Source organism: Papilio machaon, chromosome 23 (assembly GCF_912999745.1).
Source record: "Papilio machaon chromosome 23, ilPapMach1.1, whole genome shotgun sequence".
In the NCBI taxonomy this organism is placed as follows: Eukaryota; Metazoa; Arthropoda; class Insecta; order Lepidoptera; family Papilionidae; genus Papilio; species Papilio machaon.
In genome coordinates, this window is record NC_060008.1 from 2896910 (window position 1) to 2908925 (window position 12016).

Consider the following 12016-nt stretch of genomic DNA (forward strand, 5'->3'; position numbering starts at 1 on the left):
ATTAACAAAAAAAAGTATCCTATAGCATTTCCGTTTGCATGAGCTATCTTTCAGTAAAAGTCCCGTCAAAATCAGTCCAGCCGTTCCGGAGATTATCCGGAACAAACGCGGCCTTGCGGACAAACATACAGATTATTATGCTTCGTTTAGATGTTTAATATCATCATCATCAGCTCACTATACGTCATCACTGAGGGGCTCGGAGCCTACCTCAAGTTAGGGGTGACTAGGACATAGTCAATGCTGGCCAAGTGCGGGTTGACTTCACACATATCATTGAATTTCTTCTCAGATATATGCAGCATCACGATGTTTTCCTTTGCCGTAAGAACGTCGGATAAATGTACATATGTAAATTGAGAATCTAAAAACAAATTAGTACATGGCGGGATTCGAACCCAGGACCTGCAGATTGCAAGTCAAGTGTTTTTAGTTGTTTGGACAATGTTAACGTAGTTTGAAAGAGACTAGAATCAATAACGTACCGGGCATCTTGAATGTGAGCTTGCAGTTGGTGCCGACCTCAGTGAGGGGCGCGGGGTCTCGCTGGCGCTGGATCTTCTCCCGCTGTCTGTTGCTTCCTTCTCCTGTCACCTGGTGATCAAAATATATAACAAGTGAACAATTAAGTGTAATAGAACTGCGATAGATGGCGCTGAAATTAAAAAGATTTAAGTGAAATATTTATTCTGTTTTATTTACTCAAATTGTTAGTTTTATTGATGAAAGATCTTCAGGAACTGAATCGACATAAGAATTATGACCGACTAGTTCTAAATCATAACTCAAATGTAGCTTTAATTTTTTCTTTGTAGTTGAGATTTTTTAATTCATATACTAGTAGAACCTGGATAAGCGAGAATCCAAGAGACCGCGATATTTTTCTCGCTCATAGAAGTTTCTTTCTAAACCGAATTTCTCGCTTATGGAGGTTATATAGGTTATCCAGGTTGGATTGTATTACTTCGTCTTCAATATGTCTGTCTATTAGTAGTTTATTAAACATTTTTCAAAGAAATACATCAATTTGTTACCTTAACAGTAAAAGGTGATCCCTCAACATGGTGATCTGCGAACTTGAGGTTGACGATGTAGTACCCTGGCTCCGTGGGCTTGTAGCTGATGGCCAGCACACCGTCCTTACTGTCCGCGCATTGGATCTCAGCTTTGCTGGGACCTGGTATAAACAGTACCGAGTTTATCGACCTGGCCGAGATTTCTAAGGCTCCCCCTTATTATTGTGAGGGGGCGGTAACAGTCCAGCCACCCTACGCCCTACCCTAACGCACTACTGGACAGTGTATAAGACAGTGTTCAGGTTACCTTTGATAAGAAGTCGTGTAACTTAATTTTAACGTAAACTTTCAATAGTAGATAGTGAAACTATAATCCGATGTTTCAGAGTTAATCTGTTTCAAAAGGTATATCTTATAAACGTGTGTATAATTTCGAAATATCTACATAATCGATATTGGTGTGTGTAAAGTTGTTTGACAATGGAAACTCATAGTAACATCTTATGAAATATGTTACATTGATAACATACAAAACATATATACCTTCAATAGACAGAGAGAGACCTCCATAGCCCGCGTTCCTCGTGTCCACAGTGAATGTGTTCTCACTGTGGGTCTTGCCTTCCTTCAGCGCTGTGCCCGACACCTGGTAAATACCTCTATTAATTTAAACTAATAAAGGATAACAGTTATATAGGTTTTTTGTAAGTGTTCTTCCTGACTATGTTCTCTGTGTCAAATTTCATGAAGATCAGTTAAGACGTTCTGGAGATGTCTTCTAACAAACATCCATCCATATAAAGTTTCTCATTTACAATATTAATAAAATTTAAAAGAAATCCGTCTCATTCTTGATTAAATTTTCATTTAGATGTTCAACCACTGTTAGAAAATTATACATCAAACTAGCTGTCGCCCGCGACTCCGTCCGCGCGCAGTTAAAAAAAACTTAATAGGGGTATGAAAAATAGATGTTGGCCGATTCTCAGACCTACTCAATATGCTCACAAAATTTCATGAGATTCGGTCAAGACGTTTCGGAGGAGTACGGTGACGAAAACTGTGACACGAGAATTTTATATATAAGATAGATTTCATCTGGTCACTTACCTTGACTTTCTTAGCATCACCAACTTCCTGGTCCAGTACAGTGATGTTGAAGGGCGAGTTCTGAATGTGCACACCCATCTTCTTCACGGAGACGACATGCTGGCCTGCCTCACGCGGCGTGAAGCTGATACCAATGTTGCCTGATGGTAGACGTTTGAGGAAGCAAGGCTCTTCTAAACCGGACGGAGCCTAGAAATTGTACGGTGCTATCAAACTTTCTGGCAGCTTAATTTTTTTTCTATAAGAGCAGGGGGCATACAAGCGACGGGAACACCAAAATGATCATGGACACCCATGGACATGCAACACTAGACAAACTACAGATGCGTTGCCGGCCTTTAAGAAAGATATTATATACTCGCTTCTTGAAGGACTCTAAGTCGTAATGGTTTGGAAATACCGCCAAGGACAGACCATTCCAAAACGCAGCCGTGCGTTTCCAAGTGTTAAACACAATTTAAGATACTTGGGAGATATAAATAGGGCCCACAGATTTTCACATTTTCCTTCACTCGTAGTGGATTTATCCGGCTCATATATACGAAGAAGTACAAGTCTGAATCTTGTAATAAGAGATGCATAAGTAAATCGAATTGGAATATAATTAAATGAAGGTTGAAATTTGGAATGTCTTATGCCAAGAAAATATACCTGTATAGATGCGTTGAGGCTGCGGATGTCGTTGTCACTGATCTTGCCGGGCAACGTCACCTCGCTGCAGCTGCCCACGGAGATCTGGTTCCTCTTGCGACCCTCACCTGTCACCTGAAAATTACACCTTACTAGTGATAGTCCATCCGAACATAATTCACAATCAAAATTTATATACTATCTTTAATTTCTATTTATGCAATTTCTTTGAAAAATGGTTATAAAATTTTCGCTTTATGTATATATTACTACTACATAATATCAACAACAAATAGAATTTCCAACCTTAGCAGTGAAGGGCGATCCTTTGATGTGCTTATCACCGAACCTCACAGACACCTTGTACTCGCCGGGCGCGGTGGGCAAGTACGACACCGAAACAGTACCGTCCTTGTTGTCGTGACAAGTTATCTGCAAATGTTATAATAAATAATGTAAGTTTTTAGTATTTTAACTGACACAATTTCACATTTTTTTTAATAATCAAACTAGAAATTGAGGCAAAATACTGAAGAAAACATATACGTAAGAAAAAATACTTGAACAATTAAGTAATTTCTGAAATTGTAGTAACTATTTTCCCTTGGAATAAACATTTGAAATAACTTACCTCAGCTTTACTTGGTCCCTCCACGGCCATAGACAGTCCTCCGGAACCGGCTCCTTTGGTGCTGATGGTGAACAGGCTGGGTTCACCACTTACACCGCTCACCAGGCCCGGCCCGTAAGCCGTCACATAACCGGACGAGATGGAGTCCACATGGAACTTGTACGGAGAACCTGCGTAAACAAGAGAAAATATTTTGCAATAGAAAAACTAACTAACGTAACTTTCTAGAAAATTTCAGAACACCGACAACACAGATTATAGACAGAATTAGTCTAGTCATTTGGTTTGAAATAATAAAGATTACGGAAAGTTATCTGAGAAAATTTCACGTAATATCAAAAAGTAAACAACGGTTAACGACCCAACTTCTTTCAGATTGATCCGATCTTAATATGAGATGGATCCTAAAATAAATAGAAAATCTTTTTATCCAAGTATATCTAGACTGGAAACTAAACGCACCTTGTACATGTTCCCCGTTGTATTTGACGTAGAGTTCGTGGACGCCCTCCTCACGCGGGTCATACTTAATGCTGACGGTGCCATCACGGTTGTCTTCTATGACTGGCTGGTCTATGTGCCCGCTCGGCATTCTGATTTCCGCTGGAATATCACACCTTAGTATTATATAAGAAACATAGATTAAACTTTCGTGAGAAATAATAAAATAAAAATAAATAATTAATTAATTAAGAATGGCTTAAATGGCTCATGTATCGGCCGGTGACGGTGCACCACCGCCGTGATTTAAGCCATTCTTAATTAATTTAAGAAACATAGATTATAATAAAAACAAATATTGTAGTTACTTAATTCTATGGTAACAAAGAGAGTACATAAATATAAACCTCTAAACATAAAGTACAAAAAAGGTTATTTTGGTTGCAATGGTAAAGCAGATAAGGTCTTTTGATCACGTTTATTTACATATTCAAAAAAGTGGTAATATTTTACAAAAGGGAAATTCTCCATGCTAATGATTTGTTATTACAATATAAAATATAAAAGAATTAAGTACTTGTTTATAACTATGTAAAGTAATTTAAAAATAATGACATAATTTATATCTTTTTGAGTAACATCTACTCACACTTGTTTATCTCAATTTTTCAGATTTATAGTGTCTTAAATTTAAGTTACTAGTACACATAAAAAATCGTAGAAGTGTACATTTATTCGAAACTAGTGTGTAATGTTTTTTTATGGGAAAGCGATTACATATAACCAACCTTTTCTAGTATCGATGTGGAAAATAGTGACGAAGTTTAACGGCGTGTAATTAAGACCTAAACCAGTCTTGTTGAAGGTTATCTTATGCGCCTCAGCGTACACTATAGGTGATGCTTCTTTATCAATTTCAGACACAGAAAAGTATTTTAGACGACTGTCTAAATACAATGTAGCAAATTCGTTCCAATTGACCTCTTTCTCGTTGCCTCCAACAATTGAATTCCAAAGGCCACTCATGAACGCCATTTATTCACTTTCTTCGTGACTGTTTAATTTAATTGTTTTAATGTGCTTATCTTGTGTAGTGTTGTATTATATTTTATACATTTTTAATTTTTAATTTGACCTAAACTGTGAGTGTTTCGAATAGACAGACGTTTGATGTTTAATAATGTAACAATCGTAGTACATTTGAGTAAATTACGTAAAGAAAAATTTTGGTGTTATCAAATATTTAATCTTTAGTTAGTTTTTTGACATATTGAAATATTATTTTATACATTTATCTCTCTCCTTTTCCAATTGATATAAATAAAATCCAGACGAGTCATCTACATATTGTTCATAAATTAAAATATTTTTATTAAATTTAAAACGTATAATTTTATTGATATAAAATTACTATAGCGGTACGTTCTGAAATGTCACAAGACCGGAAATGTTTATCAAAATCTTTACAGACATAGGCGCCGTATAAATTATAAATTTTATATTAATATAAAGTAAATCGCAAAATACTTGGCACAAACTGTGTATTAGAGATGTAGTTATATTAAAAATATACACAGAGATCGAAGGACAGATCGTTGTGTTTACGTCAGAACCGACAGGTTTATTGATAGAAAGTCATTGGTTAAATTATTGATAATTAGCTGTCGCCCGTGACTCCGTCTGTGCCAAATTTCATTAAAATCCGTTCAGCCGTTCCCGAGATACCTTCAAACAAACATCCATCCATCTAAACATTCACATTTATAATATAAGTAAGATTAATTTTAATTGTAGATGATAATGTCCTAATACTTTTTCTTTATGTTAATTATATGTTTACATTGTTTTTACGATTTAATATCGTGCGAAGTCACAATTATCGTAACCAGAATACACCGCAATCATTACCGAATAGTTGATTAGATAGAATTGAACTTATTAAACAAATTATAACTGAGATAATTAATTCATAAAGAGCCATTTGAATACTCATTGCTTTTAAAATATTAATCATAAAACAATACTCTTAGACTTTCACTGTTTTTGACACGGATATTTGATTAGATAGATTTAAGGCCGGCTGTAAAAAATTAAGAAATAACTTTAAGTTTTATAAAACACACGTAAGTGGGATAAGACCAGGGAGATGCAAAAAGAAATTCATTTACCTACTCATTGTTGGTAAAGTATTAAACACAGGTTCACACACAGAGTTATATACTAAATAAACTAACTACTATGTCTGTGTTTTATTATCTTCATACTTTAATTTCTCAACCCACGTTTTGAAAGATACATCATTCACTCTAATTACATATAAATGTATCATTCAGCACTTAGTTTCTTCTTATCTTACTTAATATCTTCTTTTTCTTACCGACGTCTGTCATAAACAAATCATAAAGTAATGCGCATTAATCTTATTTACTTCTACAGACTGTTTTCCTGCCGGAATATGTAGAACGCCACTGAATGCCACTCAACGCAATGTTGTCGACTCCCTTCATTCTCGCAATTAATTTTACTCGATCTAAATTTAAATTTCGAATAATATTTACGATTTATTTTCGAAGCAAAAACGTCACGTACGAAACTCGATTAAGCATTTCGGTTTATTTAAAAGATTTCCGCATACGAAAATAAAAAAACTAAATGAGGGGGGGTTATGAAAAATAGATGTTGGCCGATTCTCAGACCTAGTGAATATGCTCACAAAATTTCATGAGAATCGGTCAAGCCGTTTCTGAGGAGTTCAAGTTCGAACCCCGTGACACGAGAATTTTATATATAAGATTTTATATTTGTATTAACAAATTATAAGAACAAAAACAGATATATAGACACTTTTTGATTTAAAAAAAATATATTGTTCACACTTGTACAATAACTTTTCGCCGTATAACATAAATTATATCAAGACAATTCTGTACAAAACACAAAGAGATGCTTAAACGAATCGTTTACTTTCAAAGCCAAAACAGATTTCAAAGACAAACAATTTTCCTTTTCAACTTTCCTAGACAATATGAAACATAATGTAACACGAAATTGTAAAAATATTACTAGGACAACATTAAATCATGTTAACTATCAAAACTGTACCGTTAGAAACGTGTCCGAGAAGTGTTCAAAGATCAAAGCGGCTAAAATATGCAAGCAACAAGTTTTTGATTTAAAATATTGATATCAATATTTTGTCGGGAAACATATTCATAAAGAAATGCGGCTCAAATTATCGTAGAAGGTTAAATCGGTCGTTATTTATGAACCTGGGTAAAATCAACATCAAGAAAACACTTCGATAATAAAAAATAATTTCAAGTGACGAAAAATTGATGAGATGAAAATGTAAATGGAAATTACAAAAACGATTTCTCACAAAATAAATACATCAAATGAGACATGTTTAACAAAACAGGTAAGAACAAATGCTTTTATAACTAGACTAACAAGTCTTAATAATATCTGATAAATAAATGTGCTAGTTTATTAAATTGAATAGAATTACTAGGTGCAAGTCTTTTGTGAGAGAACAGAGAAAAGTTGACCCAACAAAGGAGAGAGAGAGATACGAATGTCTATTACATGTTGAAGAAAAGAAGAGAAAAATTGGTAAAAGAGAAGCACATTTTACTAATCGGTTTTGCTTATACCAATGCAGGTGACATAAACACTTAATTTAGACGCAATGTTATACCTCAATAGTGCAAGAATCAAATTTAAAGTTTACTGTTTAAAAAGTATTTTTTGTCATCTTGGGATATCGACCTTAACTTCCATAGTAAACTAATTTCAAAAAAAAATAATCATTAACAAAAAAAAACATCCTGTTCTGTAGTAATTTGACAGCTGTTAACTGAAAATGTATTAAAACAAACTCCTAGTCAAGCCCCGCTTGAAAGATGTAGTACAAATACGACAATTTTCAACATCACGTACTTGGCACGATCTGGGCAAGTTGAATCAATCAATTAATTATTAGGTGGAACTAATTGGAAGCTCAATTTATTACTGATTTGGAGGATAACATGGAAAATATAATTAAAATAAACGTAGATATATATAACTAGCTTTTACCCGCGACTCCGTTCACGCGGAATAAAAAATAGAAAACGGAGTAAAAATTATCCTATGTCCGTCTCCTAGTTCTAAGCTACCTCTCCATCAATTTTCAGCTAAATCAGTTCGACCGATCTTGAGTTATAAATAGTGTAACTAACACGACTTTCTTTTATATATATAGATAGATAAAGAAGATATTGTCAAACAAAACATCTTTACAATAGAACTTTAATAAGACGTAAAAATAAATAGAAAATTGGTGTTTAAAGTTTATTGTTTTTTTGTATTATTATACTGTTGTACATAACTGTTATAATATAAGATTATCGATGTCTTAAATTCCTGTATCTGGACTGAGCCAAATTCCAATCAAATCCAGTAGCTATAATGTTTGCAAATTTATCTCGCCCAGAACATTCCACGGGTTTAAGGCAAGATTGTATTAAACGCGCAATACTGTCTTAACATATCCTTGCTATAGGGTGTTCCAAATAACATATGTTAAGTATATAAAATGGTCAGCTATTTAACCGAGTAAACAACACAATAAGAAAGAATGAATACAAAAAAATACAAATGCCCATAATTTTTATAAACATGCTATATAAAGCTTTACAATAGAATAATAAGTATCTACAATTATTATGCAGAAATAGGTGTAATTTTGTTACATTCAAAGAGAAATATGTTTCCCATATCTTTTTTCGAGTTCTAAAAACAATATTTGTCTTATCGACTAACATAAATTTTGACGAGGAACGTGAAAATACTAGTTTATTTTTAAATAACCCTTCAACAAACATGATACTACTAAAATATCAAGACACTTTCCTAGTACTTTGGCATCATTCCATTGAATTTTTCTCTCTATTTTATTGCTTAATTGAGGTGAAAAGTATTTTAATGAAATTCGACATTGTTTATGATAACCATTTGTGTTTCATTCAACAATAAAAAAAGTATATAGAAACTATTTGTTTATAGTCATATAATTCATAGTGAAAAATTAGGTTTCTTTTTTTTTAATAATAGGTATAAAGTGGCAAACGAACAGGCGATCACCTAAACTGACCAAAATAGCAAAGTGACTACTACCCATAGAATTTGCAGATGTGTATCTTTAATCAACACGGATCGGACAGAAAGAGGATATTTCGTTTTCCTATACGTCACCTCCTCCACCAAATCTACGTCCCCACCCCAACCTTTGCTTACAAAAAATGAAAGGGTTATTCTTTTTACGGTGGTAGACACTTTTGTTAGATTTAAAATACTTGAATACTTGAGTTTACACTATGAAAACGAGTTTACAAAAATATATTGTTATCTTACTTTTTCACTTCGCAGAATAGAGATGACAATATATTGTTGGGCACGTTTTGTGTGCGACAAAAGCATCATTCATAAGGTATTCTAGACACATCTAAATTGTTTTATTAGAAATGTTATTTATTAAGTATTATAATTAGAAGAATATTATAATTTCCAGAAGTAAATATCTCTGGCACAGGGACAAAGGCACCTAATTGGGTCACATTTGTGTATCTCCTAGCAATTAATTTATTTAATATGACCCATATTACATAGTAATGTCGCTGCAATCAAAATTATTTTAGTAGCCACACTGTATGCAGTTGGAGATAAACCGGGAAATTGGGTGAGTCTATTCCAAGATAGCATTCTTCACGCTCACTTTCGACTTGGCTTGGTATGTTTTTGACGTCTATCCGCATTTAAAATTAATGTTTTGTATAATAATATATATTTCCTTATATCTGTTTTATTTATTGTATGACAAATTATATTAAAACAACTTTGAATGTTACTGCCAACTTAAATTGCGAAATAAATAAAAAGAAAAAAAAAATAGGAAAAATAATAAATAAATAAAAAAGGAGTTGCGGATCATAGACTTAAGCAACCAGTGGCCAGGGCTGCAGAGAAAAGGAACCTTCTCACAATGCGCGTGGTTTTCACAATAACTGCCTTCTGTATAAGGCCCTTAAACCAACTGTTTAGCGAGAGCTCCTTAAGGTAATCGAAGCTCATCGCTATTAATCCATTTCACACGCTACATGAACCGTCATATCATCTAAGGTTTTTTAACAATTTTTCAGAATCATGAGATTCTCGTTATGAATTATCATAATTATTATGCTTTTTAATCTTTGCGTAATAATATCAGTTTTTTTTTAGTTACTTGTATTGGAGGGTCCAACCAACCCTTTCCTTTTCGATTTAAAAATAATAAAATTATAAAACTATTTCAGAATCAAGACACATCTTTAGTTTTTATTAAGAACTAGCTTTTACCCGCGACTCCGTCCGCGCGGAATAAAAAATAGAAAACGGGGTAAAAATTATCCTATGTCCGTTTCCTGGTTCTAAGCTACCTGCCCACCAATTTGCAGTCAAATCGATTCAGCCGTTCTTGAGTTATAAATGGTGTAACTAACACAACTTTCTTTTATATATATAGATATATAGATATGGCCAAGCTTATTTACGTTTGCGCAAACACTATGTCACTGGCCGAAAACGACTATGAACGAAGAAAATACATTATATACCAGTAATCTATTTAATCGTGTTTTTTTTTTGTTCAATCGTGCAAATAAAATATGTTATCTATGGTCTATTGGCATGGATTGGTCAACAGTCTGTTTATTCCCTACATTTTGTTTATTGCAAACTACCCACGACTTTACGACGTTTTGACATCCGCCCATATCTGTTTATCGCCAGCGATCGCCTGCCTGACTCATATTATAATGCTATAACTTCAGATGATTTTGTTGAACGTTAAATATAATTTACATCACCGCAAGACCACACACGATGTTTAAATTATTTATCATATTTTTGAATCAATTATAACTCAGTATTTATGTACTTCACTAGAACATACAGACAGACATACTGCACAGATAAACTTTATTTGAATCCAATGGATAAGAGAAATTATATTTACAGATTTCATTAGCAAAGTCACTTATGATACAACAAAATGATTGACGCCCCTATCCAATAGGGGTAGACAGAGGCCACGATCTTCCATTTGTCGCAGTCCTGACACAACTCCCTCGCTTCTTCTACTAGTGATATAAAAAAAAATCCTACGACTACTTTTAGAGCAGTCTTCTCTGACACTTCTAATACCAATGTACTATATTCTTATAATCGTAAATACGAGGCAGTGCGTCAGAACAATTTAATATAGCTTATTCGACTGATAATGACGTCCCCAAATCTATTTCTATAGAATTCAGAAAAAAACTTTAACGTAACATAATTTAAAATGGAGTCGAAGCGTGTTATTACATTTATTATTATTATAGTATAGATATTATCGTCCGTGACTCCGTCTGCGTGTAATCAAAAAAAACATTAGTAGCCTATGTATTCTTCCAGACTATGTTCTACATACACGCCAAATTTCAGCGAGATCCGTTTATCAGTTCTGTAAACTTGTAACAAACATCCATCCATCATCCACCATTTAAACATTCGCATTTATAATATTAGTAAGATTATGTTTTGAAAGTTTATATTCACCGTTCGTGTATACATTTTTGACTTACGAAATGAATATACGAAAGGCGACCAAAGCTTTAATTACGAAAAAAGTGACTGCATTAAAGAAATTTGAAATAAATACGACTCATATATAATTTAAAATTGGCGTAATCGTTAAACTTCAAAACTACCTGACGAAATTTCGGGCACGTAAAATGAAAAAAATCATCTTCTGAAAATGTGAGAAGGTCGTTACAGAGTCACCTTTATCTAAATAAATTACAATCACTTTTAGCATTAAATAATTAAAAAAAATAACAAGTAAATAATATGACTAAAATTATGGTATAGATGTAGAACTTAGTCTGGAAGAACACATAGGCTACTAATTAAGTTTTTTTTTCCGAGCGGTTGCGAATTGCGGGAGATAGCTAGTACTAACTAACAGAAGTACGTGAAACTATAGTGTACACTTCTCATGTCAGTTAAAGTTTAGTTTAACTTGATGATTCTTTATTGTTGAGTTTAATTTATTTACAGAAACTTACAGCTTCTGTCTTTGTCTCAGGTAGACTTTTTTTGCTTATAGACATTTTAATAAACACAATCA

The 12016-nt window shown here is 33.5% G+C and overlaps 1 protein-coding gene across 6 annotated transcripts in view; it reads right to left on the reverse strand.

Moving 5' to 3' along the window:
* The window catches only part of LOC106711223 (filamin-A), a 62065-nt gene that overhangs the window by 12837 nt on the left and 37212 nt on the right, over positions 1-12016 (reverse strand). For 5 of the 6 annotated variants that reach the window (XM_045683744.1, XM_045683746.1, XM_045683745.1 and 2 more), the window contains 8 exons: positions 3850-3990; positions 3388-3557; positions 3063-3188; positions 2778-2891; positions 2127-2315; positions 1560-1662; positions 1035-1177; positions 486-594 (listed from right to left, as the gene is read on the reverse strand). In XM_045683744.1, the coding sequence (XP_045539700.1) occupies positions 486-594; positions 1035-1177; positions 1560-1662; positions 2127-2315; positions 2778-2891; positions 3063-3188; positions 3388-3557; positions 3850-3979 (1084 nt within the window). In that variant the 5' untranslated portion in view covers positions 3980-3990. Of the gene's footprint in view, positions 1-485; positions 595-1034; positions 1178-1559; positions 1663-2126; positions 2316-2777; positions 2892-3062; positions 3189-3387; positions 3558-3849; positions 3991-4616; positions 4930-12016 lie in introns of those variants that run through there. The other variant, XM_045683740.1, reaches the window with a different exon arrangement.